The sequence below is a fragment of the Pezoporus flaviventris genome, unplaced genomic scaffold (assembly GCF_033815535.1).
Source record: "Pezoporus flaviventris isolate CSIRO_AGI_PZ_B2104156 unplaced genomic scaffold, CSIRO_AGI_Pfla_v1 ptg000030l, whole genome shotgun sequence".
Classification (NCBI taxonomy): Eukaryota; Metazoa; Chordata; class Aves; order Psittaciformes; family Psittacidae; genus Pezoporus; species Pezoporus flaviventris.
This window is the reverse complement of record NW_026892578.1, coordinates 2,177,449-2,202,662: the sequence shown is the minus strand read 5'-3', so window position 1 is coordinate 2,202,662 and position 25,214 is coordinate 2,177,449. Positions and strand designations below refer to the sequence as shown.

Sequence of the window (25,214 nt, the reverse complement as noted above, 5' to 3'; positions counted from 1 at the left end):
CAAAGCTCCTTCCAGATCTGATGGTAAGCATGGAAGAAGTTACTTGATGTAAAACTTTGCAACATTGACATGGACATTGGCATCACCAGGTAAGCTCAAGTGGGAGATAATGTTAACACGGTCTGGTAGACTTGACACCTTAAAATCAGAGACAAATAGCTGTATTTTATGCAATAGAGAAGATGACAGTGGTGAGATGTAAAGACAAATGTCTTTGGGCAAGATGTCAAGCTAGGAAAATGATCTGCACAGCAGCATGAATGGAGGTGGGTAACACTGTATTTGTCAAAACCAAGGAAAGGATGTTGCAGCAGCCAAGGTGTGCAATGAGAATTTGGAGCTGAGATTTATACCTTTGTTAATAAAGAGCTTCACCTAGAAATGCTGTTGAGTAACATTCAGCAAGATTTCCATGTAGTCTGACATAGTTCAGCATAGAAAGTGAAACTCAGGCTGCATACCAGGAGGAGGGGCAGATTTGAGAGGTTACCCATGAAGACTGAGGATCCATGTGAGAACGAGAGCCAGGGGATGAAAACATTACAGTCTCTGTTTTAGCCATGCTAAGCCTCAGCAGATAGTGAGCCACTGATGCAAAACATGGCTTTTGAGCTGTGTGTTGTTTTATTCCGTTTTTAATGAAAGTGAAAGAATATGTGAATCCTCAGGGAAAAAATGGTATTATCCATCTGAGGATGTCCTGAATGTTTCATCATGAAGCTTTGCAAAAATATTTCTTAAGGAATATTCCCAATGGAAAAAAAAAATAAATAAAGACCGCAGCAACTGTGTTCACTGGTTTGGAGATGCACCTTACCATCCCTACTCATACAGTGCATTTTTCTTCTTAGCTGCACTTCCTTACATATCCATGTTCCTCTGTGTGGAAGGAACCATGTCTCTTCTACATTTTTTGCCTAACTGCACAAGCCATATTGCACAACTTAAGGAGGAAGATCAGCTTCTTTGACTCTTCTTTCTAAAAGCCTTGCATAAAAAAATGGGTGCATAGGCCTCACATCACATCAGATGAATTCATGGTATCTGCTACTAATTTGTAACAGAACAGCAGAGACTCAGGCTAAGGCTTTTTTAATATGCAGTTCAGCCCTACAAAACCCTACTTTGTAAATGTTAGCTGAGTAAAAGCTCTGCCAGTGAAGTCGTAAGCAATACATCATCATCACCCATCAATAAACTTAAACTGGACAAAGAATTAAAAGCTGTATTTAACATATTCAGGGAGAATGGAGAAATGCCTTTAGGAACAACGCTTAATGCACTACTAATCTCTAAACCAAATATTTATAGCCCTGTAATTTATAAACAGTCTGAAATATTTGGGTAGTGGATATGCAGGAGGTGGAAGCGCACGCAGTAACAGGGAAGTTTTACCATTCCATCTACCTTGTTTGGTGTTTCAATCACTATTATACTGGATTTGTAAGCACTGTGAATTATTGAATGATCAGTTTAGAGAAAAAACCCTGAGAAAACCCCACTAGTTAAAATATATGGAAATGTTTAATTGTTTGTAAATTTGTCTGCCTCAGAAAATAACCAATGCCTAAGTTGATTTAAGCCAAAATCTGTCTGGATGTGTATTAATTTGCTTCATGAAAATAAACTGGAAATTACTAAGAGAAAAGAAATAATAATGAAATATGGAAATAACTATGGGTTTTGCACATTGTCATCATATAATGGACATAATAGGCATAATGACATTACATAATGGATTCTAATTAAATCCAGGTGGAAAATGACCTTCCTAGACCTCCCTTCAAAATTAAGATTTTTGACAGTCATGATTAATGGAAACATGCACTTTGCATGGTTTGTAAACCTGAAACATCATTGTACATTTCAGTTTATAATTTATCCCATTATCTGCTTCTGCATGCATGAAGGTCAGCCGTACTGGCACAGAGTAGCAGTGAAATCCAGAGCCTCTGAAAGGTTGCTTGCAGAGATTTTTCAATTATTTTTCATGAGGAAATAATTTTGCCTACTTTTTCCTTAGAAAGATGACAACCTAAAAGACTCATATTTTTAACACCAGTGATTGCAATATCCTTGCTATTCTCTTGTCTTTTTAGAGTAAACAAAATGGCACTGGAAAAAAAATGTGGGTTTTTTTTTTTGTTAAGGACTCCTACCCGCAATATTTCTTCAACGCAGCTGTTATCCCCAGCTCCACTGTCCTGTAAACAAAATGAGAAAATCGTTTGTTTCTGTTTTAAAACGAAATAACAAATAGCAGGTTTGAGGATATGGTTGTCACATGAAATATATTAGAACCTCAACTACACTTTCAAAATGAGGCCAAGTCTTTCCAGCATCTCAAAACTTGCAGTGCTTGAAATTCTCAAATTATTCCCCATCAGCACAACAGAGAGATGTAATATTTGCAGTGTTTACATGAATGCAACATATCTGTAGAAATTCATAGGATTTTGTTTGCACCACTTTTGGGTGCGGTTCCTGCTGTTTTGGCTGTACTACATATGAGTAAGTGTAAGCAAAACAGTTACTGCATGTACATAGATCCAACATGTGCACTTACTTACATTAAATAAATAACATCTCTCTGCATCCTATGTTCAGGAAAGACTGCAACGCCACTGTCTATGTGACAGTATATAAGGTGGTGAGTGGCACCTGTGATGCTTACGGGAGTGATGCAGAGACTGCAACACAGGCAGCAACACTGAGCATGGACAAGGCAGCACAAGTCTTATGAAGGCTACCATTTCCTAAAATACTGTCCCTAAACCCACCTGTATGTTGTGGCACTGAGGGCACAGGGGAATTCAGCTCTCCTGAATGGGATGGCTTACTCCAGAGCTATTCTGGAGAGGGAAAATAAAAGATCTGGTAGATCAGCTATTTCCCTATGGGAACCATCCAGCTGGTGCCTCACCTGCATGCTCAGCTTGGTTGTTCACTAAGACCCAAACTTCTGGCAGCAAAGATGAGACAGTGTGAGACACCAGTCCACCATACCTTGCCCCCATTTCCTGTCTGCTCCCTCCCCACAGTTCGTTTGGGCTGCCCAGCACAACAGGGAAGAGGGGCACACCATGGATGGAGGTACTGGTGCTGACAGGGTGCCTGTCTCCTACAGAGCTCCACAGGTTACAGGTGGCTGATGCATCAAGCAAGTTTTCTTGGGATTTATTTCTCCATGATAAATTCCCTGACATTTCCTCAAAGAAAGGTTTTCCTCCTTTTGTGGAAACAAACTAACTCAAAAGCAGAAGACTGGGGCTTGAGTTCTTCCCACATGGGAAGTAGGGGATGGAAACAAAACCAATATGATTAATTACTGTCCACAAAGAGCTAGCAGGGAGGTGAGCTTGGTCTTTGCCTCTTGTTTTCAGAAAAAAAACCTGAGTTTTCAGGTGACCACCTGGAGAAATATCAAAGCAATTTCATTTTCCAAAGCGCTGAGCTCTTCTGACCTGGAAACCAGACTTCTCTACCACTTCCGCATTTCGTTACCCAAAAAATCACAAGGCATTTTCAAAAATTGATAGTCTGTGCAAGTCCTGCTCCTGGATATTGTCACTGTCACTCCCCAGCCTGAGCTGAGTGACTGAGGAGGTCTGGATCCACATCTTCTTATAGCCTACCATCTGTAATCAAGGTCAGAAGTATGACAGCCATGCATATGCAAAGGGAACAATTCATGTTCCATAATTTTTTGTGGCTGTTATTTCATGCCAATTCATAGAAAGTAGTAAGCGCTTTATTTAATCTGCACTGAATATGGCCCTTGACTGCTAAACAAATGAATTGCATTAACTCTTTTTGGTGCAACACAGTCCATTGGCTTTACAGTTCACCAGGAGTTATGCCACTGATTTCAAAGGGAAAGGAAGTAAGGATGCTATAAAGTCAGTCTTTGGAGAGTAACTCATATCTGAACTACAGATGCTGAAGAGAAGCTGCAGCCTTGAGCAGATAGCCCTGTTCTGATTTCAGCCCTGCCTCCGAGGAGCCATACAACACCACGTGCAACCTTCCTGTTGCTGGAGCAGGGTGCAAGTGCAAGAGTTCACGCTGCCAGTGAAGCTAAAAAGACAGACAGAAACACTACAACAATCTTTGGGTATTTAAACATTTTAAAAACCGTATTAGCTAATTTTAACTTACCTCTTGTCTGTGGGTTTCCCTCCATTTTCTCCCTTTTCTCCCCCAGACCCTGGCCTATGACTTGGTATCCCAGTAACAACAATGGAGAGTGTAAATCCCTCCTCATGAATGCCTTGTTTACATAGCAATGATTTTTATTGCCTGACCTCAAGTTCTGTATGCTAATCCATTGCCATCTTAGAGAAGGAGGGATGAGATGACCTACCATCTCATGCTGCATACAATACTTTGAACATAAAGTGAAATGACACTTTTTGTGAGGAGATAAAACTACTGAAGGTAAATTTGGCAATAAACTATTTCAGACTTGGGTTTAGAAACAAGCTTCTGTTACAAAATTAAATATCCTTCCTTGAAGTGTAATGAAATAACACTCATCAAATACTCATCATCAAGAAGTGGCACTTCCCATTACCACAGAACTAAAACTTTAGCTATTCTCCCTGGCACATCATATCTCTGGGCAGGGAATAAAAAAAAAAAAAAATTCACCTCTCTCTTTCAAAATCATTACACTGCCTTTCAAAAGGCAAAAAAAGGTTGTAAACACAAAACCAAAGACAAGATATGCAAAACTGAAATCATATTTGGAAAAAAAACTCAGTTTCTAACTTTTCCTCTTTCTTCTTTATCTTTTTAGTGCCGTATATATTTTATTTTGGCTTTGAATACTTCTAAGGGTCTTACATTACTGTTGATACTAAACTTTCTAGAATAAGGGTGGGGAACTCAAGAGACCATGCTCTACACAAAGCAAGCAACTTCAATTTCATATGGCCTGGGACCATGTGATTTTTTTCATCATGGTATCATATAACGGCAATGCAGAGTGTAACTGTGGGACCTAAGGTACGTCTGAAAAGTGTATGTAGATGTTGGTATGGAAAAGACTTCTTATTCTCATTTTAAAAGCTCTTTTTCACCTCATCTCTACTCACATTATTGAGGAATCCACACTGCCAGGGAATCTGGCAATCTGAATTTAAATTCACGGCCATATTTTAATTATAAAAGATATCAAAGCTGGTAAATATTTCTTGAAATCTGAATTAAAAGGAGAGTTTGCATTACCTGCAGGCAACAAATACCACAGAGCACGTGAAATGTTATTTGCATCAGTGGACTAGCCTGATCCAGACACTATTGCATCCGTACCGGCTGCATGACGCAGCACCTGCATGAGGCTGATGTCGGTGGCGCTGGCAATCTGCGCAAAGCACTCCCTCCACCCTCTCAATAGCCTGCATGCCACACTATACTTGTGCAATAAATGTTTCAACTACTTTAAAAGTATATTAAGCAATTAAAACAAAATAAAGGTTTTGAGGCTGCTGTTTCCAACTAAGCCAAGGAGGTGCTATTATTCTGATACCGATGAACCCAGGTCATTTGCCTCCCCTTGCATTTTGTGATCTGTCATAACAAATTCACCTCACTGAACCTCCAGTGAACCATGAGTGAAATACTGGCAAGTCTCGGGGAGCTGCTGCGGGAAGTGGGCTCCAGTCTCTTCTTTCTCCAATGCTGTTCCCATTACCTTCGTTCCTCAGTCAGGGCAGCCTGAAGAACACCAAACATCTGCACACACATGCGGCTGGCATACAGCCTGGCAGGAGGATGAGAGGAGCTGCCGCTGAGGATAACGGCAGTAGCTGCTGAAGAAATAGCCGGGAGCATCGTGTGGCTGATAACGCAAGCAGCTAATTACCATGCAAAGCACAGAGAACTGTAAGAAGCAAGACTGACTAAAGGCTACATCAGATTCTTGAGAAATGGGATGTCGTTTCAAAAAGCTACATCTGTACATATTTTATTTCAGTGCATTAGTTTTTCTTCCCTTACCAAGAGCCTTCACACGGAGATACATAAAGAAACCTCTCAGAAAGGAATTGCCTATCATCTGTGATGTTTCTCCCTCCTTTCAAATCCTTGTGTTAAGGAAAGAAAGAAAAATATTCTGCAAGTATCTATTTCCATTTTAGTCTAAGAGATTTTTATGGTGTGAGGTTTTGGTGCTGTTATTATTTAGACTGAGCTAAGTGTTTTTACAAAGTCTCCAGAAGTTACTGGATTTTTTCTCCAGTATAAATTAGGCATGATTAAGATCTTCTGAAGGCCAAGGTATGTATTCAGCCTCTTCCAATTAGTGGGAGCCAGGCTGGCTCTGTCAGCACTTGAACATGGAATCTGCACTTGCCGGTCATCTGCAACCAGCGGCATGGCAGCAGCTGCCACATCTCCACCCTTCAAGTACCATCACTGCCCCCAGGCCAGGTCTCCACCTCCCTGTGCTGCACAGGCACTGCACCACATTCCTTAAGGTGGGGCTGTGGGATTCCTCTAGGGCCAGAAGGGAAGCTTCCGGCAGTGAACCTTTGCAGACAATAACCTAAATACAGGATTAAAAAAATAGGAAAAAAGGGAAAAAAGTCCAGATTGATGGACCTTGATCTGAAGGCATGTTAGAAATGCTTCTTTGTGAGGCAAGACCATAAAAGTATGGAGATAGACACACGCACGCACCTATAACATTATCTACATAATCCATTTGCTAGAAACGAACTTCCAGTATGAAGACTATAAGTATTGAGTCGTTGACTTTGTACTTATTCGTACTTGTGGCCACTGTCTGTTGGGGTGTGAAGAGCCATTGCCCCCAGCAAAGTTTCACTCGTGAAATAAAATGTTGAGATTTAACAGGGAGATGTGCCCGAGACCAGACAGGTGACTTCTGGGGTTTCTGTGGAAATACAGCCAGGTAAAGGTATTTTTTTTGAGAGATCATTTGCAGATGCCCAGGAAAGTTTTTTTGACACTGAGAGCTTAACTTGTTGATTTCCTTATATGTGCTACATCTGCCAAAAGGCTCTTTATGGGATGGCTGTGCTGAACCCACACTGCTCTGGAAAGAAAAGGCAAGACTCTACACCTTAGGAAAGGTGAGCTGGTTAAAAGATTAGACCTCAACCTGGTTAAAAACTGTGCACTTCACAGCCCTTAAGCACAGAAGACTCCTTGTCTCTCCCTGAGACTGCAGGCAAGCAGGTAGGGTTACACCAAGGAAAGAGAAATGAAGAGATGGCTCAGGAAGCTTAATTTTCTGTTCTTGATATTTAAAAGCTTTACTTTGCACTTGTGCTTATTCCATACTTCTGATTTGGAGTGCAAGTGGCCATGGTCTGTTGATACAGTAGTTTTCTCCTGCACTTCTCATTTCTGCAAGTAGGAGCCATTTCGTTTTTACTACGAGGAATTGCTACTGCTTCCTTGGACACAGACGTGCAGGAGGGAGAAGGGATGAATAGATGAATTCTCCTCAAGCTCTGTGTCAGAAAGTGTTGCACTAATTAAAGTTATTAAATCCATCTAATTTACAGTCACTGTTAATAAACTGTTACCCTTAATAAGACCATTCTCTTTTGAAATGCAGCTTTCATATTTACTGTGGGATTATTTTTCCTACCATGGGATCTTGCAACATTGTTCTTGGTTCAAAAGGGAAAAGGAGAAAGGTTAACAAAGATTTTATTTCAAGAGAAAAAAAAATTAATAAAGAGCAAGTGATGAAAGTCATCTAGGCTTGCTTTAATGAAAGTATCTGGCTATACTAATTGAGGGTTTCAGTGCAACTGGAATATCATGATGACCCACTCTTGTACTAAGTACAGGGAGATGTTCTGGCTAATCAAAGAAGATGAATCAAAAATATCTGTAGATAGAGAGAAATGCCAAACGATCCAACAGACTTGCTGTGCGCAACAGAAAGGAGACGGTAATCTCACAAGAGTACATTTTGCTCTTGATGAGTGATACTGGCTCAGAACAGCCTGATCAGCAGCTCTCTCACAACCGAGGCAGGACAGCAGCTTTTTGGAGAGCAGAGCCTCGGAGAAGGAAGGCTGAGAGGAGTTTATAAAGCCATACTCCAGAGTACAACAAGCCTTAGCCTGTGCTGGCCCTATATGCAGACCTGAGGGGCCTGAAGCATTCTGCCTCTGATGTTCAGGCTTGAAGATGGATTTACTGTGGATGTATAAGTAAAGGCATTCACCATATTGTTGGTTTTGGTTTATGTTTTTTGATTATTGTTTGTTTTTTTCTTGAAGTAGCAGCAAGATGAGATTAGAGCACAACTTCGTCAGTGAATGCCCATGATCTGCCCCAGAGCTTGAAACATCTCCTGCCTATCTAATGTCTGACCTGAACTACATATAGAAAGGCCAGGGTCAGAAAGTGAGGTGATGCTGAAGAGCGACCATTTGGATTGCTGCTGAGAGCTTCACTAGAGGTCAGGCAACTACAACCCATTTTGGAGGGTGTTTAGAAGTACAGTGTCCAGCCATGTGTGGAGAGGTCATCTTCAGAGCGATGAGATGGTTCAAGTCCAAGCTCAGTGTCCACACCACAAACTTATCAAGAGAATTAAAGGCCAAGAACCTGCCTGAAACGTCCCCACCCTCTCCACTCCTGAGGGCCATCAAACAATCAATGACTGGAGCTGCACTGGTAATATTTCATGTAATAAAAGATGCTTGGGAGACTCAAATGGAACCTACTGGAAGATCAGTGGAGCAAATTTACAGGCTTTTACATTATATTAATAAAAATAAAAATCCAAACATGCCAGAATTACACTGTGACCCAGAACAATAAAAAGGAGCTGTAATGGAGAAGAACTGCATTGTTTTATTAATAAAATATAAAGGTTTTATTGTTATTGGGAAAGATTGATTGTATCAAATCAATACCATGTCACAGTGTATTAATGTTTTTCTTCACTAATGAAAAACAAGGTCTGATGTGATTACACTCTCTTGCTACCCATTTGAAAAATATAAGGGGATGGTAATAATGAAGATTGCAACTTACAATTTTACTCCTTGCTACATAATCAATCCTCGGAGGTGCTGAGTAAGTGACCTTGGCTTTCAGTGAAGTCAACAGGAGCTGAAGGTAACTGGCATGCACCAAAATGTTGTCAAACCCTCCCTGAACAGACTCCACAGCCCCTCTTCCCACCCCAGAATTGGAAAAAGCCAGTGGGGACCTCTGGAAATGCCTTCAGCATACCACATTTTCTGCAGCACTGTATGCATGCTCTGTATGTATTAAGTGACTGCTTGCTTGACACAGTGGTCTATTTGTTGGAAAGTTTCCTTTACGGACACCACAGTCTTTTGGTTTTGCAGCAGAAAAGGCTTTTCAGCAAAGATACTGGCTTCTCCACTCAGCCTATAGAGTCCTTCAACAGCTGACTCAAAGACCCTGCCCTGGGAGCAATAGAGATCAGCTTTTCTGCCGATTAGATGCCTGTCCTCCCTGCTGCACAGATGGCCAATTAGTGTCAACTGGAATGTGGTATTTTTAGTGATGTGGACACTTGTCCGCTAGAAGCTGGACTGAGACCAATCGATTGCATGCAATATATTGTCTGCGTTTGTTTGGGGAGAATATATAACACCCATATAGCAGCAACAGATGGAAAAACAAGTATTACAAACCTGTTAATCTTTTTGTGACATTTCAGTATGAATTTACCATCAGCTAGTATAATATTCAATAAATTAAATGGATTATTTTGCCAAGAGATCCTTTTAAAATGTTAATTAACAATAAATCAATAAAACTATTCAAAATGAAAATCAATTACATCCCTGTTTACATTATTTAACTCCAAACATTTCTGTTTTGTGTGCTTGTAATTAGCAAGCTATAAAAGATGCCATAAATAGGTGCATAATGAGAGGAACTGTTTATAAATGATGATTGCTATTTATTCCCACTGAGCTAAAGGTTATGTGATTACAAACTATTTCTCAGAAAGGGTTAAACCTCTTACAGATGGGAGATTTTATAGTACACAACTTCGCAGAAATCTCTCCCACAAAAGGCCCTTGATGGAAGAAAGCCCCTGTCCATGAGTGTCTGATGGAAAGAGTCACATCTATCAGGAGTTCCTTAAAGCCTATTTACATTCATTTAGAAACTGCTTATGGCGAAAAATCTACCCTTTGGGCAGTGGTGGCAGGAAGAAGAAATGGATCCTAGCACAAGGAATTCAATATTGATAAAACATCATCATCTGAACAATATCTCTATTAAGTCAAAAGGAAAGATATTAACGTTGAAATGCTACTAAAAATCCGGGTGATCATCCTGTTATCAAAGCTGAGGTTTGGATAAAGGAAACAAGGGTGGTTTCTGGTGGATAACAAAGATGGTGCTCTATTCAATACCCCACCCAAAGACTAGGGCCAAAGAGGGTCTGCCTTTCACAGGGATTACAGGATCTTCATGTGGCAGCTGAGAACCCAAAACACTAAGCAGCAGCCTGTATCCCCAGAAGGTAATACCAGGCTATTTCTCACAATAGGCTGCTACACAGATCTGAAAAAAACACCCCTGGGTCCTAGGGAGAAACAACCTCCCATTAATCCCTATTGCTGAAAGCTGCCTTCTCTGTTTTAGAGACTGAGACCTGATATACACTTAACAGATAACAGGCCCCATGATCTGGAGCCCATAGTAACATTCTGCTTTCTGCTAAAGCCTTTTGCTAATCCAAGGATGTCACTCACATGTGACAGTTTTGGCTTTGACTGTGTCTCTTCCCCAGGAAAAAAAAAATCTCATCCTTTCGCTGCTTTCGTGAGGGTAACAATCATCAAGAACCCTTGATGAAGCAGGGCTGAAGTATAGGTAGACCAGTGAGCATCTGGCGATAAAGCCAGCAGAGTTAAACAACCTATTTGCAAATCCAGAGAGAAACCACTTTTTCTGCCTTGCCTGGGCACAGCTGAAGCGTATTTCCTTTCTGTTCTGGAGCGTGACTTTAAAGTGAATTAATTTTGGCCTGAGACACTTGCATTGCACTACTTTGCCTGATTTGCACAAAATACAATTGTTTCACGGAAAATATGGATCAGGATTGAGAGTTAAAAAAAACAGAAGTCCAATATATGTAAGAAAGAGAGCATCATGTGCATTGGCTTGAGAATGACTGCTCAGTCTCATTGCTAAGATTGCAAAAAATATTCTGGTCATGGCAATAACCTGGACACCTATTTGGCCCATGAGGAATATGATTTGCTACTCAATAAGCAAAGCTTTATCAATGAAGATGAATAATTCTATGCATCTGCATCTTTAAATCAATGTATTGATGCTTCTGGTTAGCTGCGGTGGATTCTCTTCAAATCCACATGGAAGCTGATAAACAGCACAATTCTCCAAGCTGCAACAAAAACCTTGGCAGAGCTCTATTGTGCTCTCAGCATTACTGAAAGTCAAAAGAAAAATCCAGCCATATTGTGGTCACTGACAGACTGACAGAAGCAGACTCATGCAAAGCTACTGAAAATAGTACTCTCTAAAGGTTTAATAGGACACATAAAATTTCAAACAAAATGTCAGTGCTGCAAAGTCTTAGGGCTCTGACATGTGAGTTCCTTCCAGTTAAGAATGTATATGACACCATGTATACATCAAGGTACCAAAATATATATATGTATATATACACCACAAAAATCCTCTGCAAAAGATTCCTGAAAATGCCTAAACCAACAAAGCAAAGGTCAAATCTTAACAACTGTAGCCTTAATATGTGAATCAATACATTTAAAGAATCTATAAAGTTGCAGATTAAGCAAATACCTTCCTTATTTTTCCTGTCCCCTCTTTCCCAAATCCTACTGAAAGATTTGTTTTCCAGTCAATTCACCGCAGACCCATATCAGTCCTCCCTGATGAGGGATGGAAAGCCCTTCGGCCAGCTAGACAGGAACCAGGCACTGCTGTTATGCCTTGCAGAGGATTCACTTCCAGAAGTCAGCATATCTCCACATCTGTAAAACCATCTGCCCCAAGAAGTGGCAGCTGCCCAGCACTTGTCACTGCTTTCCTGAGGGCTTTGTGCCAGCACCCTCCTGTTTGGGCAAGCATAAGACCAGAAGCAGGGGAATAAAAAATGTCCCAGGTTTAGGGAAAGTTGTAGGCAACTCCCAACTCCCAGGCAGCTTTATGCTACTAATTGGCATTTTTTTGATGGAAGCCACACTGGTCCCTTGGGTTGGAGCACAAAAAGCTGGCTTAAATTTATCTTAGCCCTTTCTCTTTTGGCTTTCCCTTTTCTTTCCGTATATTCTCAAGTTATCCCTTTTTAAAGGGAGTATTGCATCTGAAAGTCTCAATGCTTTCTGATTTTCTTTTTGACTGTCACAGTTACCACTAACAGCAAAATATAGAAAGTTGAAAGAAAAATTGGCCTTAGCTTTTCCAGATTTTGTATCTTTGAAAGTGTTTTCTTGTCCTTCCAGTAAATTAGGCATTTGTCAGTTCCCAGGCCGTTTGCATTGAGCTCTCCCACGCAGCTAAAGGCTAATGGAGCGTCACTTGTAAAACCCACAAATACAAAACTGTACAGATCACGACTATGGGCCATGTTACTGAGAGGAAGTAACCGCTTTTTAGTGTCTGTTAGCAGTTTTCTTCATAAAATAGAAAATGAGTAACAAGTCACCTTATAACAGAGCAGTGTTGTAGGGGCATGACTGGTGCATGGACTACAAAGCTCTGGCTGGTGCCTACAGAGAGCTGGTCTCCAAAGAGCCTTACTAGCAAAAAACGCTTCTGAATCCCATATGCACCAGCATTCATGCATGTGCAACACACAGTACAGTGGGAGAAAATATAAGGAAGAAATGAACAGTGATATAGAGCTTAATTTTCACTGGGTTATAGACCAAAACCTGAATTATGCTGCATGAGAGGGATTTGTGAGTTTTTTCAGAAAGTTAAGATTGCCCTTAGGTTTGGTTTGGGTTTGATTTCCAAAGCTTTCATTGGAAAGCCTCAAAAGTTTGAGCTGGCTCTTGGTTTTATGGTTTTTATTGAGCAGATGAGGCCATCCTCCACTTAAAAATGGGTCTCTAGAAGAAGAAATATATTGTCTCTAGAAGAAGAAATATTCAATGTAGCTCAATTTCATTTTAAATGGAAGCTAAATGGAGAGAAAAATCTCTAATGCTGCTAGAGCTCATAGACATTTCCATCTAGGTCAAGTACAACAAATCTGCATTTTTTAAGCGTCAAAGCCAGCTCTCTGTCGCTGTTAAAACTGGAAGGTCTTGTGGCACCCCAAATTAAAACAACACATACAGAAAACAGGAGTACAGTTGAAAGCCTTTGAGATGAGAAGCCACATGCTTACCTTTTGTTATGTGATCTTGACGAGTTTATTTCTGTAGCTTTTATTCATGTTTCAGGACGTTGAATCCTTCAAACGTGTTAGTATTTTCCTTTTTTATTGTTCTCCGCTGCCTTTCACAGTTTTATTTTATTCTTTTGTTCCCCGGTGCAACTGAAGGTAATGCACTCCTGGGCCTATTACCCTCCATCTCTTTGATCTGGCAGTGGATATCAACAAAGAAGTTATTTGTTCTCAACACATTAAACCCTTCTGTGTAGCTTTTTACAAATTCTGTTATGCAACTTTGATACGGCCTGGAATGAGTTGTCAGGTTCTGAAAGGCAGGGGAGCACAAAGACCTCTCCAAAAGTCAAGCTATGAATGGTGTCATCTTGCTGTTTCACTTTCAAAGGTGGCTCATACAGGTTTGCTGAATAGGAGTCGTTTGACAGCAGACATCTGAATTTGTATTGCAGACTCTAAGATACCTTTATAAGAACTTTGAATATCTTAGTTGAGTCCTGAGGATCAAAGCTTCCTATGTAATAAACCTATCATGGGTTACTAGAAGAGATTTTCAGCATTGGTAACAATGGCAGCTGATTTGCCTCGCATAACAAGCTACAGATACAATATAAAGGTTGTGATCAACACTTTAACTAGAGAGCTAAAAGTCTATCTGAAAATCAGGAATGATACTGAAGTCTCATAATTTACTTTATAAACCATCCCCTATAGTTTTAAGACACGCATGCATCAAGCGTTGCTTGAAATACATTAGATCTTGATTTTTCGAGTCAGAATACTGGAAGAGTAAGTGGAATTGGCAGCATAAATGAATATAATGCATAAAACACAAAAAGCTCTTGGCTGGCTTTTGTATACAGCATTAGAAACAGAGAAACACACATTGTTTCACAGTGATCTGCATTAAATATATTTGTTATGAGTTTGAAATACTCCAAACTATTTGTTTTGGATGAGAGAGGATGCCCTGCATTTATGATATATGATACCACATTGTCATCAATTGTCATGCTTTGTTTATAGGACTGCATAATTTGCAATCATCAGATTACTATGTTTAGTCTGCACTCTGGTTTAGAGAATGCGTATTAAACAGATCAAATCCCTGTATCTTTTATTTATTTGTTTGTTTATAAAAGGAATGATGAGTGGCTCATTCCACTGAGGATTAACTCTTTGGTGAAGGGTTCAGGGTTTCAGGTGCTGCTTGCTCTTGGAGAGAACGGCAAAGCTTGTCTTAGGCTTTGATTCTTATCTATGGGCCCATATTGCCATGTAGGGACATTAGGTAATAATGCCAGAGGGGAATGAAGAAGATGAAAAAGAATGCATATTTTAAGGGCTTCCTTCAGCTTTCTGGCTCCCTTTCCCTCACCATACTTCCAGCAGCATTTCCTGCATGCTTTATTTGTACATGTAGTTCTAAGTCAGCTGCAGCCCGGCTAAATATTGGGGCAGGTAGAGGACAAGGAAACCCCATCAAAGCATGGATTCTCCTGTACCATTTGCAGCAACAGGTACTTTGTGAAAAACAGAATGAAATGTTCTTGGCAAAACCTTCTATTTTTCATGATCCTTTTTCTGCTGGAGAAATACAGCTATGAAATAAGATACTCTAGCAAGGGTTGCAGGAAAAGACTGTTAGCTGTTTTTCTGTGCAGGGGAAGGCACAGCCCTGGCAGTCAGGAACTGGCTGGTTGCTGATGTCTCTGCCGTAGGGCTTGTGGAAAAATCCACATTAAAAAGTGGTCCCTGCCTAATTTAAATTTTATATACATTTATGCTATAAACACAACAGGATTTTAAATATCCACAGATGGGAAATTAGGCAACAGCTATGGGCTGAATGCCTGTAACACGTAATCCAGGCAGACTGTATAGGCACAGCAGCCCATTAGCACAAGTCACTTCCACAGGTCTCCGCCTCGTAGAGTAACAGCGATCACTCACACAGCCCAAGCTACCTTGTTGATCACTCTATAAATAAATTCAAGATGCAAGAAAACCATGGGATTACTCATTCTTAGAAAATAATTACAAAATGGAAAAAAAGCCCACTACCTTTGCAGAAGTGTGATATTGTTTCATTTGCCACCCAGAGCATCTTTACCTCTAAGCTAAAGAAGAAAAAAACAGCAAGAATGAGACAGAAGCCAAGCTTACATTTCCATCCTTATCTCTCTGTACCGATACTCTCTTGGAAGTCCCTGCTTGCATAGCAGCTGCTGAATTGCTACAGTTTACAGTCTGGCATATTAAAATAAACTAGCACTGATTCTGGCAATTTGCATAAATAGTTTATGGATCTCTGCAGCAGAGGCAGGAGCTCTTCATCTCTGCCCACCTGTGCATCAGACCCCTTAGTCTGTACAAGCACCAACCATATCAGAGACTGCCATGTTAACATACCCAAAGTCATCCATTATTTGTGTCTCATTACAGTCCAGAACCCGATCAATGCTACCAACACAAAAGATGTCACTTTTGAAAGTGGCATATCTTGCCATGTGATCAGATGGAAAGGATTAAATGAAGATGTCCTGATTGAAAACAGTCTGCAATAATCTGCATCTTGTATGCATGCACATTACCATGAAGGCTTGTGTAGCACTTTATAAACACACGGTCAGAAGCATGCATGTAAACCAATGCATATGTAATATAGTACATCCAGACATGTAGTGGCATTTACAACTTTAGATATGGAATATGGCTACAATTCTATATGGGCAACACTATTTATTTTTAGGTTAGATAATAAAGAGTACTTTTTGTAGCCTAAAGGATTGGAAGTATTTTAGTCAGGCAGAACATAATTCCCCCACAAAATTAGGTTACCAACTGAAAAAGTCCTAACAAACCCTAAAAAAGTCCCTTAAAAACCTAAAACAGGTATTTTGAAAACAAAAAGACCTGTCCACAAGACCTGTGCTTTTCCAAATCAAGCCTAAAGACTTGCTCAGTCCTTCACAAGACAGAAGACAGAGCATGGTGCACACTTGTCCTGGGTTCAGCAGTAGCAGTTATTTTTCTCCTTCTTAGTATCTGGTGCAGTGCTGTGGTTTTGACTTTCAGCCTGGGAACAACACTGATAACACCAGTGTTCTTAGTTGTTGCTAAGTAATGTTTACTCTGACCAAGGACTTTCTGAGTCTCATGCTCTGCCAGGGAGGAGGGAAAGTCTCGAGGAAGCAGAGACGGGACACCTGACCCAAACTAGCCAAAGAGGTATTCCATACCACAGCACGTCATGTCCAGGATGTAGAACTGGGGTCAGTTACCTGGAAGGGCTATATCACTGCTCGGCTGGGCTGGGTACCGGTCGGTGGGTGGTGAGCGGTTGTATTCTCTTCCCTTGTTATTTCTCTCATCACTATTATCATTGGTGGTAGCAGTAGTGGTTTGTGTTATACCTTAGTTACTGAACTGTCCTTATCTCAACCTGTGTGAGCTACACTCTTCTGATTCTCCTCCCTGTCCCTCCGGGAACAGGGGGAGGAAGACGGGGGGGGGGGGGGGGGGGGCGGGGGGGGAAGTGAGTGAGCGGCTGCATGGTTCTGAGTTACTGGCTGGGCTTAAACCATGACAACGCTGAAGCAGTATCCCTAGGGATTTCACTCACAGCAAATGGGTCTGGCCACGAGGTGCCTCCAAGAGGAGGTCTACAAGGACTCAGTATCAGCTTTCCAAAAAATCAGTCTGCCATTTGTGCCCAGAAATACTTTTAGCACATTTTGGGAGAAAAAGTAGCCAAATGTTTCTGACTGTCCACCCATTACCTGGACATGGTCAGGTCACTGTGTTACAAAATGTTCCCATAATATCTTTGCCCACAAAATATGAAACAGCAAAAAGCTACGAAATATACTGGTGGCTGAGGCTGACTAGCAGTTTCTTTAGAAATCAAAGAGATAACTAAAATTGGGATCTCACGTTCCAGATGATGAACACCACCTTGCTGGTGGAAAAAACAACATGAGATCTGTAGAATTAGATGTAAGGAAATAATTTTTTCCTGCATACTGATACCTGTTTTACTGTCAGTTGGATGCCATGCAAGGCATGGATGATGGCTTTGGAAAGGGGAAGGAAAACAAGATCAGATATTCCCACCTCATATCACAATGAACAAAGCAAACTTGTATGTCATCTTGTTTCACATGCTCTCACGAACAGCTAACTGAGCAACTGGTGCACTCCCCCAGCAAGGCAAATGAAATCTTTGACTTGCTTCCCCTTCAAGGTTGGATATCACTGCTGCTGACCAAACCTGTTGCAGGTAGAGTGAATGTAGGTGGAATTCCAGTTTGTGCTCAATAAGGGTCTAAACTGTAATGTTTGATACAAAAGCAGTGTGTCTTCTAAGATAAACTATAAAGATACAATTGTTGTGATAGTGTATAATTTACCAAAATATTTTGACATTTTTCAAGAGAAAGTCTGTTTTCTGGTATTTGCATACCTTTGACTTTAGAGTATAGGCATGCATAAGCACTGAAGAAGGCAAGACAGCAAGTCATTATTTACTGATTAAGGAGTGGATGGGCTTGAAGTATGAAACATCAGCATTCCTATTTCACCCTCATCCTTCCAGAGGAAGAAACAGGAGACATGAAATAGGAAGTTTCCAACTCATGGAGATTCCTAATTCATGGCATTAATGCCATAAATTCCTTCTCTTTGCTCTTTTGACTTAATTGCTGTCTCCTGGTATGCCCAGGCCAGCCATACTCAACTCACATTTACTTTGCTGAGGTGGTAAAGGTTATACAACTCAAACTTTCTTCCCATTTATAAGAGAAATGAATCTAAACTTAGCTAATTTGTATACAGCTGCAGGCAGTATAAACATGGCTGGTTAGAATTCTTTTATAGTGCAAGCCTCTGTACTGCATACTTCATGGAAGTTAATAAGTAGGTGTCAAACTCTGAATTAAAATTCCCAGAAGAGGACACAGCACAAAGGACAATAAAAATGATTTTTAAATAATCATAGGGATAAATAGCATCCACTTCTGACAAATGTAAGTGCTGGCATAAAATGTTATTAGGCTACAGAGATTTTCTTTTGTTCAGGAAGTATGTTTTATTCTCCAGCAGTGTCATTCATCATCCTAATGAGCCCTCAAAATGTAAATTAAATAGCAAAGACTGATTCATTCAAAAACATCTTTGTGCTGTGTGTTAAACCTTTTTTCTACTTTTATCCTTATATATTGGTTCATTCTTTCATTGCAAAATAACCCCTCAGCCTTGTATACTCTAATAGCCAAGTTCAAGCAAAGCACATTTGCAGTAAACACTGTTTATTCATTGGTGCTTTTGGTACAGTAATTAAAAAAAAAAAATCAGTTAAAAATGTTGTGCCCCTTAAATTATACTTGATCCGTAAAATCTCAGAAACCTGTGCGTGCATGTGGTTTTTGTTTTATTCAGCATCGCTTAGTCCAGGGAAACCCTCAATGGAAAAGGATTAGTAGAAATTTCAAGCAGCTCTAATTTACTGAGCTGAATACATTAACAACTAATCAAACACCACAGTTTTGGTAATGGCAAAACCACCAAAAAATAAAAAAGCCAGGGTCATGAGCTAAACTAGTTCAGGTTTCTTGTTATCTGTTGATAAGGACATTACACATTCTTACCAGGAATGCAGAAAAGAGGTTTCATACTTGACCTGAATTTATGCATGAGCACATGCACAACAAGAAGAGTGACAAGGAACAGGGTTTCTTTGGAGCCAATCCAAACAAAAATATAACAGGAATGGAAAAAAGCAGCAGAAGCATGTCTGGTTTTCGTATGATTAGTCTTCAGTTACCTTGTTCTCTGCCTTTTCCCTTCTCTTTACCTTTCTCTAATGCTTCTATAAATCATCTTCAGCTTACTTTTTGTGTATATATGTTTGTGTGTGTGCAAAATGAAGACGGAAATATTAACAGAAAGCAAAGTTTGCCTGATGACAAGAATGCTGTTATTAAACTGCATATGGAAGATTTAAAAGCCACAATCTTCAGAATGAATTACATAAAACCTCAGTATTCAGTGACATTATGCTTTTATGAGGTCAAAATGTTGGAGAGAGACACTAGGGGTTACAATGAAACCACCCAGCTGTGAAAGAGGTAAGTACATGTAGAGTGTCTTGCTGCCAGGGATTCAAAAAATGGCCCTAGACCAGTACTTCATCTATTGCAAACCCAGAGAGAAATGAGTGATGCATTGGTGTAATTGAGTTAAGAGAACCTAAAGACCTAAAGAGAATCTAAGTGTTACAACTTTTAGCTAGAATATCTTCAATGACAGGTGACCTATTAAAGGGTTGCTCCTGAAAAAGTTAAAGTGCTGATTTATGGAAGTTCAGTGATAGCTCCACACTACAACTGTTAAAGAGATCACACATGTAATTAGGTTAAACTCCACTAAGCAGAAAGAAGAAAAAAAGATCAGGATTATGATATGAAATATTATCACTTAAGAAAATTAAGCATCATGGACCCTAGCTGAGAGAACTTAATAAACCATCTATCATTTATCTTTGAGTGCTGATTCAGAAATCAGACTGGTATTCACAAATGTAGTAATTGATTAAAATAAATGCATACAGTATCGTAGTTTACAAACGAAGACAGTAATTTACAAATTAAGGACAGACTTTATGCCCACAGAATAAGTTGATGAAGCTGAAAATATGTTTGAAGGTACTTAAATATACTCAACTGGTAGGAAATAGTTGCATGATGCAAAAGCTACCCCAGCTTATGCTTAGCTCAACTAGTCTTCAAACACAGAGGAGATACTAGATGAAAGGCCTACCTTTTGCATGCTTGTGTGTACAAAACACACCTAGGAAAACTACCTGCATTTTGACTAACTATCCTTTTCATAAACACTGATTAATTTAAGCACCTATTATTACCTCATTTTTTTACACCACAGTCGAAACACAGATCCTTGAATCCTATATACTGCAGTGTATAACTCCCTGAAGTCAGTTGTCAAAAACTGAAGCACAAAGAAATAGAGGTTCCAGAATATCTTCTTCTTAGACTCTAGGCTACCCAAGAAGTCAGAAAAGAGAAAGTAAGCAAAGTAAAGTCTTTATTCTAATTCTATGTATTCCATCATAGTGTTAAAAGACTACTGTAGATTCACTATTTAGAAGCTCATTCTCAATTTTAATTGCATACTTAGAAATTAAGAGGGCAAGGCATTCCAGATTGCTTTTTTCTTTTTTATCAATCTGCACCGGATTTTTAACATCTAACAGAAATAGCAACAAAGGAAAAGTTAATGGGACTGATCTGCCCTTGAGTCTTCCTGGCTCTCCTCAGCATCACTGAAGCCCCAGTGCTTCCTGTAGTGGATGGAGAGGCTACCTGAAGCTTAGCCATCATTGCCACACAGAATCTGCAAACTGTGCTCTTCCTTGGCACCTTCAGCCATTTAAAAAATATCCCAGAATAACTGCTGTCATCTGGGACCCAGGTATGGTCCTGAAAAACAGTGGACTGTTTTGCTTCTTACCTTGCACTTCCAGAAGTGAGGAACAATTCAAGAAGCTGGTTGCTTGAATTTCAAATGATGTTTGCGGTTTCTAATTCAGCCACCAAGAAAATCAATCTACGTCTACGAAACAGCCTCTGCCTTGGGGCTGCATGTCACTTGTGCTAGCTACAGTAAGGAAGGGCTGATGATGGCTTCTATTACCTTCCAGTGGTAGTTGCCACTACCATGTCAGTGGCAAGGTGAAATCTGGAGGCGTCATAATTTCTCTGATAAGCCAGAGATCATCAATGGCAACGAAATGCCAGGACTGAGGAGCTGTCCTATGGACAGCAGGAGAACAGCACGCTGCAGTTCAATACTTTTGTGAACTGCTCCAAATTAAGGAGGAGGAAAAAAAATGGAATGATTTTGTCAGATTAGCCAATGTTTCATTAATGATCCCCTACACAACCTCTGCTAATCCTGGTTCAGTTCCATTTGTTTCCCCGGTATTTGAAGGGTGGACAATTGATATCTAACAGAGGACTCCTACACAGGGACCCTGTGGAGGGTTTGGCAACCATTGTATCACTCCAGGCTTCAGCAGTGCTCTAAGATCAGCAGTGATGGGCACAGACAGAACATTTTAAGGAAATGACAGGATGAGAAGCTGATGGCATTAGGTCAGCAAGGGGCTAGATCTTTGCAGGATTCATCTCACTGACAATGATGACAACTTGACAACAATGATGGAAATAAAAAAGATTAAAACAAGAAGGAAGTTGCAGAATTAAGCTCATCTCTGTAAAATGTGCACATGCATCCTGCTCCTCAGCTGGTTCCATTTGCTGCTGCTTGCTGCATGGGAGTTATTTGTGAGCCTGACTCTAGCAGCATTAGCTATGGCTCTTCCATCCACTCAAGGGTCTTCTAGATTGTACAGGCTCAAAAAATGTCTTTTTGAAGTCACTGGGAAGAAAAGAGAGAGAGTGAGAATAAAAAAAATAATCTTTATATGTGCAGTTTAGCCATTTTTGCTATACTGGAAGTTACAAACCTTCTCCTTGTAGAGCACAAAGGAGTTAGAAGCAAAACCCAGCAGGAATGGGTGAAATGTGAATGCTGAAGAAAAATATTTTGAGAGTGCTGTAGAATGCAAATGGACATTGGATGTATCAGATTCCTTTCTCCTCACTGCTTTTCATACTGTACTTTAAGTTTTAGAAACAAAATGAGTGCTCACAGGATTAAAAATAGAGGTTCTGCTTCAAATAATGTGCATGTAGTTAATTCAGTGCTAAATTATATCTGATAATATATTCTTTGAAATAATTATAATGTTTTCTGTCTATACATGTCATCTTCACTGTATCTACTCTGTATCTAATGAAGATTTTTAGATAAGCCAATTGTATGGTTATATATATGCATGGCTGTGCTTTTAAGATATGACAAATATGCATCTAACAGTTCTTAGTTCAGCTAAAAATATATGATGTGTTATTTGAGAATTAGTTCATGATCATACAATGAAACATCAAATCAAAATGCGTAAATCTAATGAGAAAGTAATTAAGGTGTTAAGATTGCTATTGCCAAAATTGAGCTACTACTTTGCTTCTTAATTTTCAGAGCTTAATTTTCAGCTAATTTTGTCCTAACTGAAGAAATAAGGAAGCAGAACGCAAGAAGCTGGCTCTGTCTCCAAAACACCTTGCTATTTAAAAAGACTCGGGACACCATGCATGGAGATGACAAAACATATCACACAAGTGAGTGGACTAGGACTGGCTCAGATTTGTGAGCTTTTTTAGAGTTTCCTTTCAATGAATAAACGTCTCTGGCTCATGCTGTAGGCTAGACAAATTCCTCAGAGATCCTGAATAAGGAAAGAGGTATGATCTTGTGGGTCATTTCAGCAGAGATGCCCCTTTGTCCCTGGGGGCAGGGAGAATGGCAGGCAATGTCCTTGCCAGAGCAGGCCAGTCAGCCTGTCTAGGACAAGGCTGGAGAAGTGGGTGGAAACAGACTTCTCAGTGGATTTTAAAAGGCAAAGAAGAAACGTAAATCTGACCTGCTAAGCTAAAACCAGGATGACATTGCCAGACGGAAGGTGATCTTTGTAAGAAGGTTTTGCAAAAGCAAAGTGAGAAGACCTTGTCATGAGCTTGGAGATGAGACACACCAACCACCGGGGCTACACATGCTTTATGAAGGCAGGACCCAATATAAAGCCCAGATGAAAGAGAAGCAGCATCTGGGCACACATTCATGTGCGCAGAATGAGAGGAAGAGAAGAATCAGGTTGGTGCTTGAATACCTCCAGCTGAAGCACATCAGAAACCTCATTTTTTTTCCTGGCCGGCTTCCCCTTACTGCCTGATATATTGCCCAGGTTTTTGCAAACTGGTTACGGGGTTTAATAAAACGCATAGTTTTGCCACAGAGTCATTAGCAGGCTGAGTCACTAATATCTCCACCACTGCTGAGCTACAGGTCATTCATTCAGCCCATCCATTTTCTCCCAGACATGAGAGTACATGAAGCCCTTTTTAACATAACACCAATAAAAGCAGAAGCATTTCTAATGTTGACTGTGACCCGGTCCTAAAGACATCCTCATGTGTTCATGCATTTCATTAAAGGTGATGCATGAAATCACTTAGTGTACTTGACTCCTTTAAATACCTTGACAGAGAGGGAAATTACGATTTGTTTTCTGTATAAGCAAGAGCCATACTTGAATATACACATCCATGTGTATTAAAAGTCATATGCATGCAATTAAAAGTAATTGTTTTTACAAATTTAATCATGAGTCTTGTACCAAGTATTTTGCATGAAAAACAGGCAAGAGAATAAACGAAATGGTATTAAATAGCCTATTGCCCAAAGACTGTGAAAAACATTCTATATGTGGGCTTATACAGACATTATTTTTGGAAAAATTATGCGCTAGTTCAAGGGCCACTTTCTTCTTCAGTGCACACAGTCAAGTCTTCTGGAACTCATGACTACTCAGAGCCTTTAATGAGAGCTGAGCACATTAGTCAGAATAACCTAATCACTCTGCCTTTGAAGATAAACTCAGCTTTTCTTGCTCATTCCCACAAACACTGAAATGCAGAGACACTAGGAGTGTCATCATCATGTAAGACACTTGCTTTTAAATCTATTCTTAATACAAGGCTGACCTGAGGTATGTTTCAGAAATCTTTCTCTTTGTCTGCTCTAATTCATCAGAATCCTTTCACCTCAAGCTACCACATTTATACATCAAAACTGTATTTTTTAAGAAAGGTGTCACTTTTAAGGCATGCATCTTTTCAGGAAAATGTCAGGGATGTTATACTTGGGTGTCCTTCTACCCAAGAGGCCAACAGAGCCTGAACAATGAAGCAAACAAGACAGCTAATCAATAGCAGTCACAGCACTATGTTTTATCCTCCAACATCTTCATTTTCAACTTGGTACACATCATTACAATAGGAAAACAGGGCAGTCAATCTCCATTAGGTTCAAGCACTGCTTGAAAGAATTAATTTGGCTGCCTTAAAATGATGATAAAACTGCATGCCCTTAAACTTTTAAAATTTATTCTAAATTTGCACAAAAGACTTGTATAGGCAGATTGCCTAGATATGAAGGCAGGGGCATATTGACTTGTTTTTTTTCCCTGTTGGCACAATGTATTTCTTACTGTGATGATTTTTCTGAGCATTGGAATACATCCTCTAAATTTTTTTCAGGCTTTGGTGTAAAGCAATTTCACAAGTACCTGTGTAACTAATCAGATTGGAGGTTCACAATGCCAGTTTCTCGGAAATATGTCAGTGGCACTGAGTCTCATTGCTAGCTCTAAAAAATATCCTTTAAATTTGGGATTTTCAAAGGAGCCAAGGGATTTAGTTGTCCATAAGCCACTCAAATACGAGTGACGAGGACCAGACTCCCTTTGGCTATTTTGACAAATCCATTTCAAGTAACTACTCATTTTCACGTTTAATTTGAGTTCAAAGGAGTCAAAGTTACGATTCTCTCCCTCCTCCATGCTGATTGCTTTCAGCATCTGGCACTGAACACTGACCTTATGTCATTCGCACGTGCATGCATATATGCATATGAACACACACGCGAATACATACAGGGAAAATCACTAAAATGGGCTGGCATATGGCAAGAAGCCTTGCTGGCGCTTCAGACACATATGCTGGCACTTGCCACAGAGTGAACGGGATAGAAATGAAAAGCATGCAGAGACTTCTTTCTAAGTCTCCCTCCCTCTGCGCCTGTTAACATCCTTGTATTTCCTATATTTAGCAGAGGATGCACACACAACTTGGTCCAGTACAAC

The 25,214-nt window shown here is 40.0% G+C and overlaps 1 protein-coding gene across 4 annotated transcripts in view; it reads right to left on the bottom strand.

Moving 5' to 3' along the window:
• Positions 1-25,214, bottom strand: part of AFF3 (ALF transcription elongation factor 3) — a 321,875-nt gene that overhangs the window by 173,862 nt on the left and 122,799 nt on the right. For 3 of the 4 annotated variants that reach the window (XM_061459668.1, XM_061459669.1, XM_061459671.1), the window contains exon 4: positions 2,160-2,204. The exons of the other annotated variant lie outside the window; for it this stretch is intronic. In XM_061459668.1, the coding sequence (XP_061315652.1) occupies positions 2,160-2,204 (45 nt within the window). The remainder of the gene's footprint in view (positions 1-2,159; positions 2,205-25,214) is intronic. 4 annotated transcript variants of the gene reach the window in all.